The 23,072-nt window shown below is 42.2% G+C and overlaps 1 protein-coding gene across 1 annotated transcript in view; it reads left to right on the plus strand.

Annotated features, from left to right (window-relative positions):
• AATF (apoptosis antagonizing transcription factor) overlaps positions 1 to 23,072 on the plus strand; it is a 122,951-nt gene that overhangs the window by 78,191 nt on the left and 21,688 nt on the right. The window contains exons 9-11 of the mRNA XM_062174752.1: positions 169 to 236; positions 2,004 to 2,084; positions 14,525 to 14,596. Of these exons, the coding sequence (XP_062030736.1) occupies positions 169 to 236; positions 2,004 to 2,084; positions 14,525 to 14,596 (221 nt within the window). The remainder of the gene's footprint in view (positions 1 to 168; positions 237 to 2,003; positions 2,085 to 14,524; positions 14,597 to 23,072) is intronic.

The raw sequence follows: 23,072 nt of genomic DNA on the forward strand, positions 1-23,072 counted from the left end.
ATGAAAGGGTTAATGGGAATTCAGTCATGCTCTTGCCACTGGGTTGTCCCTTATTGATTGCAGTTTTAGAGCTGTCACTGTGCCATTCACAATTCCTTCTGTGCCCTTTTAAAGTCAGTTGATGCTGGGAAATGATAAATAAATTAGTTGTATTCCTTTCTCCCCTAGCTCCTACGAGAACTCATAGAACGGAAGACCAGCTCCTTGGATCCCAATGATCAGGTGGCCATGGGAAGGTAATTTTGATACGGCTTTCTATTCATCTAGGCAGCTTATATATAATAGTTTCTCTGTTTGAATCCCCTTCATATTACTTCCAAGGCAATCCTATAATTAAGAAAGAAAAGCAAGATAATAAGAGCTAGAAATATAAAATGAATCATTTTTTTTGTCCTGTATTGCCCTAGTGCAGTTTGAAAAGAGATTGTAAAACACGATGTGTTTGTTTTAGGGTTTGCTTTTTGAAGAAGTCCTTTGCTCTCTGGTTTAAGTTGTGATTGTATCCATATCAATCTGCTGACCGGTGGATAAAAAGCAGCCACCCAAATGTGTGCTCTCAGCTGTCAGAACATGGCACTGTGCACAACAGGTTCCTTGCACAGAGTTGAATCTGCTTTGTTAGAGTCTGCCCTAATTTAGACCTCCACCCCTTCAGTAAAAGCTTCAACACAATTAGAAATGGAACGTGGCAGCATTACCCAGATGTCAGTGTAGAATGTAAAGTAGTGAAGGAAGGCTCTTGTGTGTGTGTTTCATCCTGTGGTTGGAAAATAGAAAGGGCATTTAGAGTGCTACCTAATGAATGGTGTACATTTAAATAGCCATGAGCTGTAATTTGTAAAAAGCAGGAAAGGAAACAAAAGCTGCAAGTGCAAGAATAGGATTCTGGGCAGAGCAGCCTTTTGAGGAAGCAATGAAATATTTGTGTTGATGAAATCATTTTGTTTGAAATAGTATTTGAATTTTTGGATAGGATATTGTTGATATTTTGTTTGTCTCAGGAATGTTAGAACAGTTCACAGTAAATTTAATGTGATAGAGCAAATTGCATTTAAGTGGTGATTATATTGTGCATTTATCTGACTTTACAATAAAATAGATTATGGTAATTAAGATTATATTAAGATTACAGTAATTGGATTTCCTTTTTTTTTTTTTTTTTTGGATGTTGGGTTTTCCTTGTATAAATCAGGTAAGATGATAGCTATGGCTGCTGTTTCTCCTTTTTTCACATTTGTCATCTAAACAGTTTATGAAGACTTTTTTAGCCCAGTATCTTTATTTTGAAAAATTAATCCCTTCATATCTTAACTGATTGCTGAATATGTGAGTCTGTAACTGTAAACCTTAAAATTAAGACATTTTGGGAAATTTGAAATTTGAGTATTTGATAATAAAGAATTATTGTTACCTTTTTAGTGGGGTAATGGTATTGAGATGATTTTGGGAGGGAGCGGAAGAATCCTAATCTTTTGGCAAGACTTACTGAAATGTTTATAGATGAAGTGAAAATGACTATAAAACTAGTATTGGCAGATAATATTTATTAAAAATTAGCAGTAGCAAAAATTGGAAAGCAGTTGGGATTAGCAAAGGCAAAATTATTTTTAAAGAATTCATGCATTCAAACCAACCAGTGGTTGCAGTGAACGAGACAACATGCTGTATAACTAAAACATTAAGAAAACCTGAGCAGCTCTACTCAGCTTGATAGGTTTTCTTGCAGACTGGTAGATTTAGTGCTTGTCACAGCAACTGCAAATACTGAGAAGCATTGTTAACCAAATTTGCTATAGAATTTCCCTGCTGCCATTTTTTTTGCCATTGCACAAATCCTCTTCAATTGATTAGTCACTTTGAGCCCAGACTATCTGAAACAACTTGATGTAGGTTGATGATTTCTTTCTGCAGGGTTGTTAGTGAGAAAAATTCCAATTTGTCAATATATATGTATAACTGTTGCTATTAGTGATGATGCATAACATTGCTTGTGAATTTCCCAGGCAGTGGCTTGCCATCCAGAAGTTACGAAGCAAAATCCACAAGAAAGTGGATAGAAAAGCTAGCAAAGGAAGGAAACTTCGGTGAGTTATATTTTGGGAAAAAAAAATTAGTTTATTATGCTGTATCTTTTTTTTGTATTTTGCTGAAATGTCATTTTTTCTGTTTCTTCATATGAGTCTGATACTAAGGATCAAAAAATAACCAGAACAATTTGAGAATTTTGATGGCTCACTTTTCCTTACTCTAAAATGGAGACATAGTTTCATTGACTCTTCTACTATTGTGAATAGGTGGATGAAAAAAATCTGCATTTCCCTGAAAGAGAACAGAGGCAAAATGGTTAAAATGATCTTTGTTTTAAAAAATTGTTTCTGTAGAATAATATAAAAATTTTGTTTTAGAGTCTTACGTAGAGTAGGGTTATACTGATCAGTTTTCATGCCATTCATGTACACAGTGTGGTAAAAGATGTAAATGAAGGACTGTAGAGAATGTAGCAATGTGCTTAAATGAGATGAGAAATATAATCTTCATGAGAAAATAGAGAAATTTCTGACTTCAACTACCCTCTTAGCTCTTTAAGAACTTTTACAAGGATACAGAAAAAGGAAAGAGTGGGAGTAGGAATTGACATTGCTGTACTTTCACATTTGTATTCCTTCTAACTCTGGGTGTATATGTATAACACAGTATCACCATACAAAGCCGAGTGTCAGAAGAGCCATTTGTAATTCAGGTGCATACTGGAAAAAAACTTAGTTTGTGTTAAGATAGTTTTAGCCCGAGAGCTAATCCCACTTCCTTATTAGAGCTTGCCTGTCATTAAATTCCCTGTAGACAAATGTAGATCTATCCCATTTTAAAAGATCTTTGGAGAAGCAGATTACATTACCACTTTTAACTTGTTTTAGAAGCTAACAAAGCTCATTAGGAAACCCTAATTTTGTACCTATGTCTCCTCTCAACCCTCAGCTAGTAGCCACTAGTACCTGTATTACATGCAAGAATTGTGCTTTGTTCTTTAATACAGTTTCAACCTTATTATCTACTGTTTTGCCTTATAGACATTAGTCCAATATAAATGTTTTTTATGATAATGATAGTAAAATTAAAATGCTAGGTAATGAGAAGTGGCTATGACTGTAAATAAAATACTTATTAAGAAATCTGATGTAGGGACTGGTGCTGTGGTGCAGTGACTTAAGCCTCTGCCTGCATTGCTGGCATCCCATGTTGGAGTGCTGGTTCAGATCTTGGCTACTCAACTTCTGATCCAGCTCCCTGCTAATATGCCTGAGAAAGCAGTGGAAAGTAGTAGCCCACATCCTTGCGCTCCTGAACCCACATGGGAGACCCAGATGGAGATCCAGGTTTCTGGCTTTGGCTAGTGCTTGCCATTTGGGGAGTGAACCAGTAGATGGAATATTTCCCTGTCTCTTTCTCTCTATATCAAATAAGTATCTATTTCAAATAAATAAAATAAATATATAAAAAAAAGAAATCTCATAGGGCAGGTGTTGTGGCACAGTGCATGAAGCTGCTGCTTCCCATGCTGGCATCTCATATCAGAACATCAGTTGGAGTCCTGGCTGCTCCACTTGTGACCCAGCTTCTTGCTAAGGCCTCTAGAAAGGCAGCAGAAGATGGCCCGAGAGCATAGCACTCCCCGCCCCTACCGGTGTTGGAGTGCGTGATAGAGTTCCTGGCCCCTGGCTCAACTTGGCTTAGCCTAGGCTTTTGTGGCTATTTGGGGAATGAACCAGTAGATGGAAGATCTCTTTCCTCCTTCTCTGTCTTCCTCTCTTTCACTGATGCTCTGCCCTTCAAATAAATGAATAAATCTTTAAAAACAAAAATACAAATGAGTGTTGGAGAAGTAAGCACTTTTCTAGTGAGGCAAGTAGCTTAGGAAAATGTGAGTGTACTATTTGCCAAATGAAAATAAAGTTATTGAATTCTCATTTATCATATTAGAATAAAAAATAAGCTTAGTAGTTTTATTTTTTTATTTGAGAAGCAGAGAGAAAAAGAGAGTGAGAGAGTTCCCATCCTCTGGTTCATTACACCAGTGCTCACAACAGGCTGGAGTCCAAAGCTGAAGCTAGAAACTTAATCCATGTCTCCTATATGAGTGCCAGAATCCTAACCACTTTTGCTAGCATCACTGCCTTCCATGGACAGCATTAGCAAGAAGCTGAAATCAGGAGCCAAAGCTGGGAATCACATCCATCCAAGCATTCTTACGTGTTACAGGAGCATCCTGACCAGTGTTTTAACCACTAGGCTAAGCACTGCCCCAAAATGGGATTTTGGTCTCATTGCACTTGTTTTTGCTATAGGTTAACCTTTTAAAACTGTTCATTAGAGGCATGTGTCAATGTGCTATATACCTTTGTTTTTGCATCATTGTCATAATGGTTGACATCCCCAAATGCCCTTCTATCTGGAGACATTAAAAATCCTATTCTGGGACAAGTTTTTCAAGTGGAATAGGAAAGGAGCTTTCTGCTCTAGTCTAGGGGTGAATAGTTAGAAAAAAATGGATAGACTCCGCCTTGCGGCGCCGGCACACCGGGTACTAGTCCCGGGCGGGACACCGGATTCTGTCCCGGTTGCCCCTCTTCCAGGCCAGCTCTCTGCTATGGCCCGGGAGTGCAGTGGAGGATGGCCCAAGTCCTTGGGCCCTGCACCCGCATGGGAGACTGGGAGAAGTGCCTGGCTCCTGGCTTCGGATCAGCACCATGCGCCAGCCGCAGCAGCCATTGGAGGGTGAACCAACGGCAAAAAGGAAGACCTTTCTCTCTGTCTCTCTCTCACTATCCACTCCGCCTGTCGAAAAAAAATATAATAAAAATAAATAAATAAATAAGCAAACCTTTTTTTAAAAAAAATGGATAGAGTGTAATCTCAGGGAAGGGTTAGGCAGAAAATGGCAGAGGAAACTCCATGCAAGTTGGAGGGACATTGTGGACTTATGTGGAGGGTATGGATGCACACAGCTTGGGACCCCAGTAACCAAGAGCCTCAGCACCAGCTTTGGAGTAAGATAAGACCAGACTGCAAGCAGCCCAAGCCACTGGCGATTAAGCTGCAGGAAGAGTCAGGGTTGGGCCTGGCATGGAGCCTTATGGGGGACAGTGTACCTGCCAACCTAGAGGGTAAAAAAGGAGGCACATTTCTCTCTCCCTGACCTCCTGGCACCTGTACTTTTGAAGAGTCTCTCCTCTCTCTGTGTAACTCAGACTTTCACAATACATAAATCTTTAACAAAAATAAATAAATAAGTAAAAGGCTGGTGCCGCGGCTCAGTTGGCTAATCCTCCACCTGCAGCACCGGCACCCCGGGTCCTAGTCCCTGTCGGGGCGCCAGATTCTGTCCCGGTTGCTCTTCCTCCAGGCCAGCTCTCTGCTGTGGCCAGGGAGTGCAGTGGAGGATGGCCCAAGTCCTTGGGCCCTGCACCCACATGGGAGACCAGGAGAAGCACCTGGCTCCTGGCTTCGGATCAGCGCAGTGCACCGGCCACGGTGCACCAGCCGAAGCAGCCATTGGGGGGTGAGTCTCTCTCTCTCACTGTCTAACTCTGCCTGTCAAAGAAATAAAAAGAATAAAAAGAAATACATACATAAAAAGATTTGAGAGAGAGCACTAGCAAATGAGAGAGTGTTTTCATTTGCTGATTCACTCCCCAAATGGCCACAACTACTAGGGCTGGACCAGAACCAAAAAACAGAGCCAGGAACTCAATTTAGGTCTCCCAACTGCTTGATCCATTACCTGCTGCCTCCCAGGGTGTGCAGGAAGCTGGAGTCAAGAGCTGGAGCTGGGTTTCAAACCCAGATACTCTGATGTAGGTGTCTTAACTGCCTGACTCAACATCTACCCCTATCTGGTTCTTGAGTTGTTTCACCAGCAGGACCAAATGACTTATGCAGACACCAAAATGACCTTTTGCTTACATTATCATCATATCATAAAGGATTAGCCTGGTGGCCAAGGCTATTTGAAAATATTATAAATAACTTTTTAAGATTTTTATTTATTTATTTGAGAGGTAGAGTTACAGACAGTAAGAGCGAGAGAGAGAGAGAGAAAGCTCTTCCCTCCATTGGTTCACTCCCCAAATGGCCACAATGGCTGGAGCTGTGCTGATCCGAAGCCAGGAGCCAGGAGCTTCCTCTGGGTCTCCCACATAGGTGCAGGGACCCAAGGATGTGGGCCATCTTCTACTGCTTTTCTAGGCCATAGCAGAAAGCTGGACTGGAAGTGGAGCAGCCGGGACTAGAACCAGCTCCCATATGGGATGCCGGCGCCACAGGTGGAGGATTAACCTACTGTGCCACGGCACTGGCCCCTAAATAACTTCTTTAAAGTAGACTTCAGGAGAATAGGGAGGGCATGGCAGCTGTCATCACTGATAATGTGTCCCACTATTGAGCAATTTTGGCTCTTTGTGATAGTGTTGGAAAGATAAGATTTCTAGAAACATATTGAGGATTAATATTACCTTGTTGAAATAGCTTAAATGATAACAGCCATTATAAATTATAACCTAGTTGGGGCTGGCGCTGTGGCATAGTGAGTTGAGCCTCCACCTGCAGCACCGGCTTCCATACGGGTACCTGTTCATGTCCTGGCTGCTCCTCTTCCGATGCAGCTCTCTGCTGTGGCTTGGAAAAGCAGTAGAAAATGGCCTAAATGCTTAGGTGCCTGTGCCATTGTGAGAGACCCAGAAGAAGCTCCAGGCTCCCGGCTTCAGATCAGCTCAGTTCTGGCTGTTGCAGCCATTTGTGGAGTGAACCAGCAGATTGAAGACCTCCCCCCCTCCCTCTCTCTAACTCTAATTCTCAAATAAATAATAAATTTAAAAAAGAATTTTAGCCTAATCAGACTGGGCATGGCAGCTTGCTTATTGGGCCTTAGAAAGTAATTTATTAAAAAATATTTTGTTTTTTGTAAATAATTATAATTTTTCCCCAAAGAAACCATTTGTTTAATGAGTACAGATTTCATAAGTACACCTTTAGGAATATAGTGATTCTTCCCATAATACCCGCTCTCCCACCCCGACTTGTACCCCACTTCCTCCTCCCTTTCCCATTCCTATTCCCATTCTCCATTAAGAAAAACAAAAAAATGTTCCCTGACAGTCAAGACAAGGGCTGTTCAAGTCATTGCTTCTCAAAGTGTCAGTTTCACTTCTACAGATTGCCTTTAGTGCTCTATTAATTATCACAGATCAGGGAGAACATATGGTATTTATCCCTTAGGGACTAGCTTATTTCACCAAGAATGATGTTTTCCATATTCATTCACTTTGTCGCAAATGACTTGATTTTTTTTTTTTTAAACTGTGTAGTATTCCATAAAGTACATATCCCATCATTTCTTTATCCAGTCTTCTGTTGATCGGCATTTCGGTTGATTCCATGTCTTAACTAATGTAAATTGAGCTGCAATAAACATGGGGGTGCAGATAACACTTTTATTTGCTGATTTCATTTCCCTTGGGTAAATTCCCAGGAGTGGGGTGGCTAGGTCATATGGTAGTTCTATATTCAGATTTCTGAGGTATCACCAAACTGATTTTCATAGTGGTTTTACCAGTTTCTATTCCTACCAACAGTGAATTTTTTCCTCACATCTTTGCCAGCATTTTGTTGTTGTTGTTAATTTCTGCATGAAAGCAATTCTAATGGGGATGAGATGAAACCTCATTGTGGTTTTGATTTGCATTTCCCTGATGTCTAGTGATTCTGATCATTTTTTTCATGTGTCTGTTGGCCATTTGGATTTCCTCTTTCAAAAAATGTCTATTTAAGTTCTTTGCCAATTTCTTAACTGGGCTGTTTGTTTTGTTGTTGTGGAGTTTCTTGATCTGTTTATATATTCTGGTTGTTCATCCTTTATCAGTTGTATACTTTGCAAGTAATTTCTCCCATTCTGTCAGTTGCCTCTTCACTTTCTTAAGTGTTTCTTTTGCAGTACAGAAGCTTCTCAGTTAGATGTAATCCCATCTGTTGATTTTGGCTCTGTCCGCCTGTGCTTCTGAGGTCTTTTCCAAGAAATCTTTGCCTATGCCAGTGTCTTGCAGGGTTTCCCCAATGTTCTCTAGTAGTTTGATGGTATCAGATCATAGATTTAGGTCTTTAATCCATTTTTAATGGACTTTCATGTAAGGTGTAAGGTGCGGATCCTTCTTAATACTCCTGCATGTAGAAATTCAGTTTTCTGAGCACCATTTGTTGAAGAGACTGTTCTTGCTCCAGGGATTGGTTTTCATAAATTGCCTTGATTGTATTGAGGAATGTTCCCTCTATACCCAATTTGCTTAGAGTTTTCATGATGAAAGGGTATTGTATTTATCAAATGCTTTCTCTGCATCTATTGAGATAATCATATGGTTTTTTTGTTCTTCAGTTTGTTAGTGTGATATATATCACATTGATTTGCAAATGTTGAACCATAAATGCCAGATTTCCTCTCTAATTTTATTTATTTCTTTTCTCCTACTAGTTTTTGGTTTGGTTTGCTGTTGTTTTTCTAGATCCTTGAGATGCATTGAAAACTCATTTATTTGGAGTCTTTTCAATTTCTTGATGTAGGCACCAATTGCTATAAACTTTCCTCTTAACACTGCTTTTGTTGTATCCCAGAAGTTTTGATATGTTGTCGTCTTCATTTGTTCCCAGAAATTTTTGATTTCTCTTTTGATTTCTTCTATGATGCACTTTCATTCAGGAGTAAGTTGTTCAGTCTCCATGTGTTTGCATATGTTCTAGTGATTCCTGAGTTGCTGATTTCCAGCTTCATTGCATTATGGTCAGAGAAGATGCACGGTATGATTTCAGCTTTTTTGAATTTGCTGAGACTTGCTTTATGGCCTAGCAGGTAGTCAGTCTTAGAGAAGATTCCATGCACAGGTGAAAAGAATGTATTCTGCAGCTGTTGGATGGAAAGCTCTGTGGATATTTGTTAGGTCCATTTGGTCTATAATGTCAATTAACTCTGCTGTTTTGTTGCTGATTTTCTGTCTGGTTGATCTGTCCATTGCTGAAAGTGGGGTATTGAAATCCCCCAATACTATTGCATTTGAGTCTATTTCTCCCTTGAGATCCCTAAACATTTCTTCACTTTTAAATAGTCAGGTGCCCTGTAATTAGGTCCATATACATTTATAATAGTCACCTCTTCCTGTTGAATTGATACCTTAATCATTACATAGTGCCCTTCTTTGTCTCTTTTAATAGTTTTTGTGTTAAAGTCTATTTTGTCTGATATTAGGATGGCTATACCAGCTCTTTTTTGGTTTCTGTTAGCATGGAATGTCTTTTTCCATCCTTTGTCTTTCATTCTGCATGCATCTTTGTTGGTGAGATGTGTTTCTGGTAGGCAGCAAATAGATGGGTTTTGTTTTTGAGTCCATTCAGCCAGTCTGTCTTTTAACTGGAGAGTTAAGGCCATTTCCAGGGTGAAGGTTGTGTCTGAGATAAAACACCCAAGTTTGGTGTGGTAATTTTTTTTTTATCAGAGGGGAGGTTTCTTCTTGTCTGTTGGCATAGACTCAGCTGAGCTTCTCTCCTCGAAGGAGACCAGTGCCTGGGTGCTAGCCCCAGTAAGTATATTATTCGTCTGTTCTGCTACAAGGACCACACAAAGGATCTGTGCAGTCCTCAGTATAAGCTCAGATTCCCCAGCAGTGTCTCTCACCAGGTAACCAAGGAACCCTGATAGTGTGGAGCCTCTCATGGTGACTGCCCAGAGTCCCAGCCACACCCTGAGTCCTCCCATGTAGCCTCATTGTTTCCACAGTCCCGGCACACAAGCCTTTCACAGTCACGAGCACCCATCCCCCTGTCTATTCTCCCCACCAGACTCAGGAGTCTCCGCTTGGCTGGTTGCTGGGGGCAGATATGAGCTGGCATAGCTGTTACATATGTCCAAAATGGTGCTTTCTCTCTGTCAGCTTTTACAGGACACCTTTGCAGGATGATTGGGGAGAGAGAAAATGTGCCCTCCCCCTTTGTTTTTTCTCCTATACTTTGGTGGGTACACCATCCCCCATGGGGCTCCAAGCCAGATTCCCTCTAGGCTCTTCCTGCAGCTTTTTCCCCAGTGACTTGGGCTGCTGCAGTCTGGTCTCACCTTGGTCTCCAATGCTTGTGCGGAGGCTCTCTGCTGGTGGGGTCCTAAGTTGTAGACGTCTTCGCCCTACACGTAGGTCCACTGTGTTCCTCCAATTTACATAGAGTTTCCTCTGCTGTTTCTCCCTAACTCTTCCCTCAGACTGCACTCTTTCTATTTTTTTTTTAAACTATCTTCTAGAGTCAAGCAGCAAGCTCCCTCCCTACTCTGCATCTTAATCCACTCCAAGAATTACTTTAATATTCATTTCAATTGTAATTATTGATTATTAGTATTTTACTCAGCATTGCATGCAAGTGAATTTAACATTATCTAATCAGAAGCCATAATGTGAATGGATGAAACTCTAGGGCTTTTTTTTTTTAAAATAGGATGATGTCTTACTGTGTTAGTGTAGTTTTAAAAGCAAGGCTGGAGCCAGGAACTCAGCCTAAAGTTGCCCATATGGGTGGCAGGAGTCTAGTTGCTTCAACCATTACCATTGCCTCCCAGGATCTGGATTAGAAGGAAGATAGAGTCAGGAGCCAGAGGCAGCTGGAGGCAGATATCAGAACCAGGCACTCTGATATGGGCATCTTAACCACCAGGCAAAATGCCTACCCATATGCATTCTTGCATAACAAAATTACATTTGTCTTTGTCTGGCTATTTTAATACAAAAATACACACCTTTCCTCAGCAGCACTGAGATCAGCTGACACTGTGTTAAGTACACCTTACTAAATTGTCTTTAATCTGAATTACTTCTTAAAGCCTGTCTTTCATCTCATGTACTTTTTAAAAAAAGATTTATTTATTTATTTAATAGGCAGAGTTACAAACAGAGGAAGAGGCAGAGAGAAAGGTCTTCCATCCACTGGTTCAGTCTCCAAATGGTCACAATGGCTGGAGTTGAGCTGATCTGAAGCCAGGAGCTTCTTCTCGATCTCCCACACATGTGCAAGGGCCCAAGGACTTGGGCTGTCTTCTACTGCTTTCCAAGGCCATAGCAGAAAGCTGAATTGGAAGAAGAGCAGCTGAGGTTAGAACTGATGCCCATATGAGATGCTAGTGCCGCAGTTAGAGGCTTAACCCTCTATGCCACAGCATAGACCCCCTCATTGTGTACTTAATAGTTATTGAGTAAATTGTATTAAAGTATAGTCTGTTGAGCAGTACCAAGTTAAATGTCCTCAAAGTCACATTAAAAAATCAAAATGAAACAGATGGACTTTAATAATGTTTCATTTAACCCAGTATATAAAAAATGGCTGATCATCTGTTATTTTAAATGTTCTTTGTGATATATTTCACGTTATCACATTCTTTTGTCTCAGGTTTTTAGAATCTGATATGTGTCTTATAATGACAGTCTATCATGGTTCAGATTAGCCACATTTCAAATGTTCAGTAACCATATGTGGGTAGTGGTTACTGTATTGGACAATACAACTGTAGAAAGTAGTTAATAGTATTTTTTTAAAGATTTATTAATTTATTTGAAAGGCAGGGTTACAGACAGAAAGAGGGAAAGACATAGAAAGAGGTCTTAAAGAGTCTTCCATCTGTTGGTTCACCCCGCAAATGGCTGCAGTGACCAGAGATTCACCAATCCGAACTCAGGAGCCGGGAGCTTCTTCCTGGTCTCCCATGTGGGTGCAAGGGCCCAAGCACCTGGGCCATCTTTCACTGCTTTCCCAGGCTCATTAGCAAGGAGCTGGATCGAAAGTGGAGCAGCTGGGAGTTGAACCAGTGCCCATGTGGGATGCCAGTGCCACTGGCAGAAGCTTAACCTACTATACCACAGCTTTGACCCAGTAGTTAATATTTTTTGTCTAGAAGTTCAATTAATCCTGTTTTTGGACATAACTAAGAGTAATATTCATTTTCAGATGTACACTGCAAGTTTGGTGAAACCTGAAGATATTAAAATTTACTTAACAGTATTTTTGTTATTTTTTGTTGAAGAATTTTTTTTTTAGGCCGGCGCCGCGACTCAATAGGCTAATCTTCCGCCTGTGGCGCCGGCACCCCGGGTTCTAGTCCCGGTTGGGGCGCTGGATTCTGTCCCAGTTGCTCCTCTTCCAGTTCAGCTCTCTGCTATGGCCCGGGAAGGCAGGGGAGGATGGCCCAAGTGCTTGGGCCCTGCACCCGCATGGGAAACCAGGAGAAGCACCTGGCTTCCTGGCTTTGGATCAGCGCCGTGCGCCGGCCATAGCGCGCTGGCCGTGGCGGCCGTTGGTGGGGTGAACCAACGGAAAAGGAAGACCTTTCTCACTGTCCGCTCTGCCTGTCCAAAAAAAAAATTTTTATTTTATTTTATTTATTTATTTTTTTGTTTGTTTGAAAGGCAGAGAGAGGGAGAAGGTCTTCCATCTGCTGGTTCACTCCCCAAATGAATGTAATGACTGGAGCTGGTCCTATATAAATTATGTATAAGAATCTTCACTTTGTCATTATTTAATCTGTTTTTTAAAAGGGAGAGGTTATACATGTCCATCAGTAGGAGATTCAAAAAATTATAATACGTCGACAGAATGGCTTACTCTGAGACTGAGATAAAGAATAGAATATGATATGGTTCAGTGGAAAAAAACATAATACAGAATATTAGGTTGTGTGTCACTTAATGATGGGGAGATGTTCTGAGAAATGCGTTGTTTGGCAATCTCATGGATGTGTAAACATCATAGAGTGCACTGACAAACCTGGCTGGTGTAGCTGATTGCACACCTAGGCTGTGTGGTATATACTGCTGTAAACTGTCCATTGTGAACTGAAACATCATTATGCACACGTGCATTATAAAACTGTTTATGTTAAATATGTTAAGTTTTTGTTTGTAAATGGAAAATACAACGAAATTTAGTTTTAGTTAACAATTATTGTTTCTAGGGGATAGGACTACAGGGGACTTTTCAATGTGATACGTAGAGTTTTGTGCTTTTGTTTTCGTTATATAAAAAGAATTGGTGGCCTGCGTCACGGCTCACTAGGCTAATCCTCCGCCTTGCGGCGCCGGCACACTGAGTTCTAGTCCCTGTCGGGTCGCCGGATTCTGTCCCGGTTGCCCCTCTTCCAGGCCAGCTCTCTGCTGTGGCCCAGGAGTGCAGTGGAGAATGGCCCAAGTCCTTGGGCCCTGCACCTGCATGGGAGACCAGGAGAAGCACCTGGTTCCTGCCTTCGGATCAGCGTGGTGCGCTAGCCAATGGCAGCGGCCATTGGCGGGTGAACCAACAGTAAAGGAAGACCTTTCTCTCTGTCTCTCTCTCTCACTGTCCATTCTGCCTGTAAAAAAAAAAAAAAAAAAAAAAGAATTGGTAACAATAGAAACATTCAAAAGTATAAAATATTATGGTGCTTTGGCAATTCTGTGTAGGCATTTGTTGGACATTGCTTACAATGCTAAGTTCAAAAAAAAAAAAAAAACCCACAAAGGAGTTTAAATATAAATACAGAAGGGACTGGCATTGTGGTATAGCGGGGTCAGTCTCTGCCTATAATGCTGGCATCCCATATAGGTGCTGGTTTGAGATCTGGCCGATCCACTTTTGATCCAGCTCCTAGCTAATATGCTTGGGAAAGCAGCGGGAGATAGCCCAAGTGCTTGGGCCCCTGTACCTACAGGGGTGCTGTTGCCAGTAGATAGCTTAAATGACACTGAAAAATGATTACAATGTATATAAAGGACGAAAATAAGTAGTCAAGGCCTCATTGTCTTCTTTTTTTTTTTTTTTTAAGATTTCATTTATTTATTTGAGAGGTAGAGTTACAGACAGTGAGAGGAAGAGACAGAGAGAAAGGTCTTCTTGCGTGGGTTCACTCCCCAGATGGCTGCAATGGCCAGAGCTGCGCCAGTCCGAAGCCAGGTGCCAGGTGCTTCCTCCTAGTCTCCCATGCGGGTGCAGGGGCCCAAGGACTTGGGCCACCTTCTACTGCTTTCCCAGGCCATAGCAGAGAGCTGATTGGAAGAGGGGCAGCTGGGACCAGAACCAGCGTCCATATGGGATGCCGGCGCCGCAGGCAGAGGATTAACCTACTGCGCCATGGAGCCGGCCCTCTCATTGTCTTTTTTCTGGAGTAACATTGAAGAGTTTGTATATTGCTCAAAGAAACAAGTATATCTGCTCTTTCGGGGGGCCTGTGGTGATACAAATGGATCTATGTTGGTCTGTGTCCTTTATCGCGTGTATTGTTGGCAGACTTTTAAACCTGTAGCATTATGGGAAAAGGGAAAAATAATATTATGAGTTGTAAGTGCTTGTAAATTTTTCTCTAGTCCTCTCTGGAAGTTCCTGTCATCAGTTCTGGAGTTTGTCAATCCAAACAATGTGGGGTTTCCTTTTCTAGGTTAATAGTTCCTAATGTTGCTGTCTCTTTGTTTCCTGCTCTGTTTAGGTTTCATGTCCTTAGCAAGCTACTGAGCTTCATGGCACCTATTGACAATACTACAATGAATGATGATGCTAGGTGAGTAATAGATTAATTATATGTCTCAAATGGCTTCATGACAGCCTAATATTGACCTGTTCTATAGCCTGTCACCCTCTCTGTTTCTTATCAGTTCACCATTTGTCATTGGTGTCATAGCAGGCATGTTTGTCCCTTCTCTTTGCTCTCATAATCTAGTGTAAAACCAAATCAGAAATTTCCATAAATCTCAGTGCTGCCTTTGGTCATTTGTTTCTGCTGTTTTTGCTGCTTTTTTTTTTTTTTTTCAAGATTTTATTTATTTATTTGAGAGGTAGAGTTACAGACAGTGAGAGGGAGAGACAGAGAGAAAGGTCTTCTGCTGGTTCACTCCCCAAATGGCCACAATGGCCAGAGCTGTGCAGATCCAAAGCCAGGAGCTTCCTCCGGGTCTCCCACATAGGTGAAGGGGCCCAAACACTTGGGCCACCTTCTACTGCTTTCCTAGGCCATAGCAGAGAGCTGGATTGGAAGAGAAGCAGCTGGGACTAGAACCGGTGCCCATATGGGATGCAAGTGCCGCAGGCGGAGGATTAACCTACTGTGCCACAGCGCTAGCCCCATGTCTCATTTTTTGACTTTAGGCCATCTCCCTGGGATATCTGAACCCCTATCCCAAATAAAGGGTTGGGATGGCTCCTGTGCTTGCTTTTTGTGTAGGGGCTGTGTGCATCTGTTCTCTTCACATTGGCGAACCGTTGGTGAACCAGTAGATGGAAGATCCTCTGTCTTTCCCTCCCTCTCTGCTCTTCTGCCTTTCAAATAAATATCTTTTTTTTTAAGATTGATTTACTTGAAATTGAAAGAGATACAAAGAGAGAGAATCCACATTAGCAAGGAGCTGGATCAGAAGTGGAGCCAGGACTCAAATGGGTACCCATATGGGATGCTGGCACTGCAGGAAGAGGCTTTACCTTCTGTGCCACAGTGCCAGCCCTAATCTTTTTTGTTTTTATAGATTTACTTATTTATTCGAGAGAGTTAGAGAGAGAGAGCTTCTATACCGTGGTTCACTCCTCTGATGTCTGCAATGGCTGAAGCTGGGCTAGGCCAGAATCAGGAGCCAGGGGCTATATCTGCATCTCCTGTGTGGGTGGCAGGAATCCAAAGACCTGGGCCATCTCTGCTGCTTTTCCCAGGCTGTTAACAGGGCACTGGATAGGAAGTGGGGCAGCCGGGACACGAACCAGTGCCCATTTTTTGCAGGCATTGGCTTTCCCGCTATGTCACAACACTATCCCCAAAATAAATAAATCTTAAGAAAAAAGTTTTTTTTCACAGATTCCTAGAAGCCCCTGTGTCCTTTGAGTTGTCCCCCTTTCGTTGAGTACTTCCTTATTTCCATCCCAAGATGCTCAGGGCTTGTCTGAACACATTTGTCACTTCCTTTCTTGGAATCAGTCTTTCTCGAAGGAGCGCTGGTTCTTTTCAGGTGGTCGTGGTATTTAGAAGTTAAGATCTGAAGACAGGTGATGCTCACAGTTACTAGATGTCATTGTTTCTAGCAAATGTACTTTGTGCATATTCCCAAAAAGTCTCTGAATACTTATTTCTATGAGTTCCCCTTCAGTATGTTATTGTTTTTCTTTTTTATGTAACTGAAATATATTGTACTATAAATCTTGTTTATTATCATTTCCATGTTAAAATTTTAGTTTTGAATGACAGGTAATACTTTCATAACATTTATTCAGCTGTTCACTGATTGTTAGACATTTAAATTGTTTTTTTAATTGTCAGTATTGTAAATAATGCTGTGATAGACATTTTTAACCATAAATACTAACCAAGTGAAATGATTGGTTCCCATGTATGCACATGTGGGGTTGCCATCTTCATACCCCCAGCTTATAACCTTTGTGTTTGAAAAGTGTTTTGTTTGCTACCAGATCCCTCAGTTTCCCTCAACTTATCTGAGAATGGACAGGCCTGTGTTGAGGCAGACCCCGTCACTGTTTTTCTTTTGGATTCTTCAGTGTGTTGAGTGTATAGCTTGTGGATGGTCTGAGTCAGTTTGCTGTTGTCTTGGTACCCCTGGTGCTGTCCTGTGCTTTGCAATACCTAGGTATGGCTGAATATAACTAGGTCACTAATATGACCTAATCTGTTTGACTTTGCAAAGTAAAATGAGTATATCTTGCATTTCTTGTCAAGATAGTGTGAAAAAATGACATCAGTAAGAAAGGACAACTGGATGATTAAAACAAAACTAGCTCCTAATGGTTACATAATTATCAAGACATAAAGTGAAACCTGGCACTGTGGTTTGGATCTTGTTTGTCCCTAAAGATTCATTTGTTGGAGGTTTGGTGTTGTTGGGAGGTAGTAGAGCCTTTAAGAATTGTCATGTTGGGGCCAGTGTTGTGGTATAGTCAGTCAGTTAAGCCACCTTTGAGTGCCAGTTGGATTCCTGGCTACTCCACTTCCTATCCAGATCTCTGCTTATGTGCCTGGGAAAACAGAAGAAAATGGTTGAAGTTCTTGGTCCCCTGCCACTCATTTTTAAAAAAATGGATAAATGATTAACTTGGGCCAAAAAGTTCAGTAATTGATTTTTTTTTTTCTGTTATGTAGAGTTTTTGTAAATCTTCAGGACTATCCCAGTAAGAATAGTTGTATGGGGAGGATATTTGCCTTATGGTTAAGACACCTACCTCCCATATAGGATTGCCTGAGTTCAGTGCTCACTTTTGGCTCCTGGTGCCAATCTCCTGCTAATTCAGACCCTGGGAGGCAGCATTGATGGCTCAGGTAATTGGGTTCCTGCAGCCTGCTTGGAAGATCTTGAGTTACTGGCTCCTGGCTTTGGCCCTGGGCATTTAGGGAGTGAACCAGCAATGGGAGCTCTCTCTATCTCCTGCTTCTTAGAGAGAGAGAGAGAATAATGGCCAAAGCATGCTAACTAGCACACTTCAAAATTATAAAAGAAAAGGCCGGCGCCGTGGCTCAACGGGCTAATCCTCCGCCTAGCGGCGCCAGCACACAAGGTTCTAGTCCTGGTTGGGGCGCCGGATTCTGTCCTGGTTGCCCCTCTTCCAGGCCAGCTCTCTGCTATGGCCCGGGAGTGCAGTGGAGGATGGCCCAGGTGCTTGGGCCCTGCACCTGCATGGGAGACCAGGAGAAGCACCTGGCTCCTGCCTTTGGATCAGCACGGTGTGCCAGCCGTGGCGGCCATTGGAGGGTGAATCAACGGCAAAGGAAGACCTTTCTCTCTGTCTCTCTCTCTCTGTCCACTCTGCCTGTCAAAAAAAAAAAAAAAGAAAGAAAGAAAGAAAGAAAAGAAAAGAAAAATAACACATTGCAAAGATCATAGTCTTTGACCTTTATCAGTAAAAGAAATTCATATTAAAATAGATTTCCTTTTTTTCCTTATTCACTTGGAAAACATACCAATGTTGTAAGGAACTGGCACTTTCATATACTGATGTTGGCAACATAGTTGGCACAATCATTTGGAGGGCTATTTGGCAATATGTTTTCAAATATTAAATATATGTATCTGTTGATCCAGAAAAATCTTTGTAGGGATAGACTTAAGAAAATTGCTAGTTGCTAAATATATTTTGTATCACAGATCTTTGTTGCAGTATTGTTTATGGTGAAGAAAAATAAGCAATAACCCAAATGATCATCAGTAGAGAACTAGTCAAATAAATCCCAGCAAAGTCACTCACTGGGGCTGAAACAAGTTCCCTAGCAGATATTGACTTGTTTTCACCACCTAGCTCCACTCCTGAATCTGCTTCCTTCTTTCTTTGTTTTTTAAAGATTTTTTTTTTTTCATTTGTTCACTTGAAAGTCAGAATTACAGAGAGGCAGAGGCAGAGAGAGGTCTTCCATCCGTTGGTTCACTCCCCAGATGGCCGCAATGGCTGGAGCTGCGCCAATCTGAAGCCAGGAGCCAGGAGCCTCTTCCAGTTCTCCCATGCAGGTCCAGGGGCCCAAGGATTTGGGCCATCTTCTTCTACTACTTTCCCAGGCCACAGCAGAAAGCCAGATCAGAATTGGAGCAGCCGGGACCCAAACTGGTGCCCATATAGGATGCCAGCACTGCAGGCGGCAGCTTTACCTGCTATGCCACAGTGCTGGCCCCTCTGCTTCCTTCTAATGCAGACCAGGAGGCAAAGGTGATGGCTCAAGTAGTTGGATCTCTGCTACCCAGGTGGGAGACTTGGAGTGAGTATCTGGCTCCTGGCTTCAGCACTACCCAGTCCCGGCTATTATGGGCATTTGAGGAATATACCAGTAAATAGGAGCTCACTCTGTCAGCTTCTCAAATTACAAAAACAAACAAACAATGAAATCATAAGCAACTGTAATATCCATTTGTAGTTTTTATAAAAATGAGGGGCTGGTGTTGGCATAACAGGTTAAGCTGCCACCTGCAACACTGGCATCCAATATGGGTGCTGGTTTGAGTCCTGGCTGTTCCACTTCTGATCCAGCTTCCTGCTAATGACCTGGGAAAGCAGTGGATTGCACCAGTGTGGGAGACCCCTGGCTCCTGGCTTTGGTTTGGCTCAGCCCCAGCCATTGCCACCATTTAGGAGAGCAAACCAGAAGATGGAAAATCTCTCTCTGTCTCTCTCTGTAATTCTGCCTTTCAAATAAATAAATCTAAAGATTTATTTGTTTATTTAAAATTTATTATTGAATTTATTTGAGAGGCAGAGAGTACAAGCATGTGAGCATGAGCAAGCAATTTCATCTACTGGTTCACTACCCAAATGTCCACAACTGCTGGGCCAAAGCAGGGACCCAAGAACTCAATCTAGGTCTCTCACATGAGTGGCAGGGACCCAAGTGCTTGGGCCATAACTGCTGCCTTCCAGGATCTGCAGTATCAGGGAGCTGGAGCCAGGAATTGAACCCAGATACTCCAGTGTGGGGTGTGAGAGTTGTGGGGTCTTAATCGCAAGGCTAAATGCTCTCCCTTCCCCCTGATTATGGAAAATACACACAGCATGAAATGCCGTGACCTTTTGATTTCTTGTTCCCTAAGGTAGCTCCACACATGGTTCTTTTTTTTTTTTTTTTTTTTTAAGTATTTTATTTTATTTATTTGAGAAGTAGTTATAGACAGAAAGAGGGAGAGACAGAGAGAGAGGCCTTCCATCTGCTGGTTAACTCACCAAATGGCTGCAGTGGCCACAGCTGGGCCGAATGGGAGCCAGGAGCCAGGAGCTAGGAGCTTCTTCCGGGTCTCCCACACGGTTGCAGGGACCCAAGTACTTGGGTCATCTTCTACTGCTTTCCCAGGCCATAGGCAGAGAACTGGATCACAAGAGGAACAGCCGGGACACCAGCCAGTGCCCATATAGGATGTTGGTGCCACAGGCAGAGGCTTAGCCTACTATGCCATAGTGCCGGCCCCCCACCCCCACATGGTTCTTGTCTTATCCGGATCTATTTTCCTTTCAGCTGTATCAGAGTTCCAGTTTATTGTCTCGCACATGTATCTAAACTGGATTAATGCCTGCTGTGTTGTGTTGTGTTTTTTTGGTGAGGGTCAAAGTCCAAATGTGCAGCCTTAAATCCCCTACATCCCTTGTCCAGTTTGAGCTCAGTAAATTTGTGCTTGGTTGAATTGAATTGAAACTGGAACATAGCTCTCATTAAGAAAGAGTGAAGAAGGGATCTCTGAGACAGGACATTAAAATCCTAGTGGAGAAAGAAATGCTATCTTTAAAGGGATCTTTAAAAGGGTATTGGCATCTTCATTTTGTCTCCTGTGATGTGGTCTGTGTAGTGTTATCTATTTAGTTAATTTCTGCTGATACAAATTCCTTTCTAACACTACAAATTTTTCTGTTCGAGTGATCTATTTAAAAAAAAAAAACCTTTTAAAATGCAAAGTAGCCCTATTTTATCCCTGTATTTCCAAATTTCTGTTCTTTCTAGGTATACTTTGCAAGCTGATTGAAAGGCTTTCAAGTCTCTGGGCTGGGGGTTTGACCTAATAGTAAGGAGACTGATTGGTGCACCTCTATCCAGTAAAGAAGTGACTGAATTCAAATCCCAGTTCCATTTCCTATTGTAGCTGGACCTGATTGAGTTCCTGGTTCCTGTCTTCTTTGGGAATGAACCAGCAGATGCGGGTGCTCTCTCTCTCTTTCCTCTTCCCTCACCTTTCGCCCTCACCCTTCTCCCTCCTTTAAATAAAAAGTAAGTAAATAAAAATTGAATGCTTTTAGGTCTCCTTTGTTAGTGAAAGCCTCATGTAATTTCTGATCCTTTACATGTGCTGGTTCTGTAGTTCTTTATTCTCCTCCATTATGAGTTAGCAAGGTGGTGTCTGTTGCATACCTGATGGGGATCCACAGTAGTGAGAGAAAACAAAAGAATCCCCACTTTGCCCATCTGTTAGGTGTTTGCATGCAAGGCAGGAGGATGCCATGAGCCTGAAAATAATGGCTTGCTTTGTTGAACCCTTGATACTCTTGTCTCAGGGCAGCTCAGCTCCCATTGCACCTGCTGCTTGCCCTTCAGAATCATCTTTTAAAAAAATATAATAATAATAAAAACATTTTATATATTTGAAAGACAAGTGACAGAGAGAGGGATCTTCTATTCCTTGGTTCATTCCCCAAATGGCTGCAACGGTCAGAACTGGGCCAGGCCAAGGCCAGGAGCCAGGAATTCCATCTAGGTCTCTGATTCTGGTGGCAATGGTCCTAGTACTTAGGCCATCTTCTGCTTTCCCAAGTGCATCATCTGGGAGCTGGATCAGAAGCAGAGCAGCTGGGACTCAAATCAGCATTCTGATATGGGATACCAGTAGTGTTGCAGGTGATGGCTTAACCCGCTATGCCATAATGCCAGCCACTAGAGGCAAGGAATCTGGTGACGGCTGTAAAGGCAGTTTTTCATCGGATTAAGGAAGAGAACATGCTGGTGTCTCATTGGTAGAGAATCCCTCTAGGCATATTGTCACCTACCTCAGTACTTACGTGATTGACAGGGTTGCAGTTCACTTTCCTGTTGCAGGTATTCTAAGGTTATCAAGGACATTTTAAGAACCGAGCTTGGTGGTTCTTACGTGGTATGAAGCCCTGAGGGTGCTACTGGACCAGAGGGAGCATGTGGTGAAAATGCAAGTCTCTCTCACTAGGGCTTGGACAGTGTGGAGAGCTGGGAGGTGATCAAAGTGATCTGCTGCTTCTTGTCTGTGTTAGTTTTTTTGTCATTCATTATGCTGATAGTAAAATGCTGGTGTGACAAGTAGAAGAAGCTACTGAGTAAGACCTTTGCGAGAGAGAGGTTTGCCTCAAAACTGGCCAGCAGCTCAGATTTGGGAAAAGGAGTGCATGTGAATGGCCTCCTCTGTTGGCTGGGGTTTGGACTGTCACCTTGAAAACTGTCTAAGTGACAGCTGTCAGTTTGGTGGGTACCAAAGGAAATTGGTGTCTGCCTTGTACTAACTGTTGATTCAAGGAGATGTTGTTAGATAAACTTGATTCTGATACTTTCCCTTAAAGATGTTGGTTATTGTGTTTTTCTAAGTAGTCTTTTTTTCTAAGATTTATTTTATTTATTTGAAAAGCAGAGTTACAGAGCGGGTGGGAGTGAGGGTCAATTTTCCATCTACTGGTTCAATGCCCAAATGGCTCAATGGCCGGAACTGGACCAGGCCAAAGCCAGGAACTTCTTCCATGTCTTCCACATGGGTGCAAGGGCCCAAGGACTTCAGCTATCCCCTGCTACGTTCCCAGGCTCATTAGCAGGGAGCCAGATCGGAAAAAGAGTAGCCAGATTCGAACCAGCACCCATATGGGATGCCCGTGTTCGTGGGTGGCAGCATTACCCACTACTCCATGATGCTGGCACTAGCTTTTTTTGTTAGCCATCTTAAGATTTTATAGATATTCCAATCTTTTGGGAAGAACATAACATTAAGTTCTCAACAGAAACAGCAAGAATTTCAGTTGTAGCCCCATTCTCTCCCCTAAAACAAAACAAAACAAAACAAAAACCCCCACAATTCCTACTCATTTTGTAAAGCTGCTGGCATTCAAACAGAATAGGAGAGAGGAGAGGGCCCTTTAATGATAAGCACCAAGCACCAAATACATTACTGTTGTATATCTGAAGTTTAGAAAAGGAATGTACAAATGAAATCCAGTCTTGTAAAGTGCTTTGTCAACATCACTGCCGTGTAGTTCTTGAGGTGCCTTGGTATAATAGAATTTGAACAGGCAATTTGTCTTCAGCTTGCCATTTTTGTGTATGGGTCTGCACCCTAAACGTGGGCATATTCTGCCACATGCGGATCCCATCTTGGCCCCCCAGTTGGTAACCTGGAGGTTACTTACACCATTTCTTATTCTCCCTGGCTTGTTTTATCCTTTTCTTTAATATGCAGTGATCATGATGAAATATTCTGATGTAGCTTGCTCAGCATCTGCGGAAACTTCAGCTAATAACCCCAGGAATACCCTCCATAGAGCACTATCTGTTGGTTAAAAACTTGCAAGCA

Source organism: Lepus europaeus, chromosome 18 (assembly GCF_033115175.1).
Source record: "Lepus europaeus isolate LE1 chromosome 18, mLepTim1.pri, whole genome shotgun sequence".
Classification (NCBI taxonomy): Eukaryota; Metazoa; Chordata; class Mammalia; order Lagomorpha; family Leporidae; genus Lepus; species Lepus europaeus.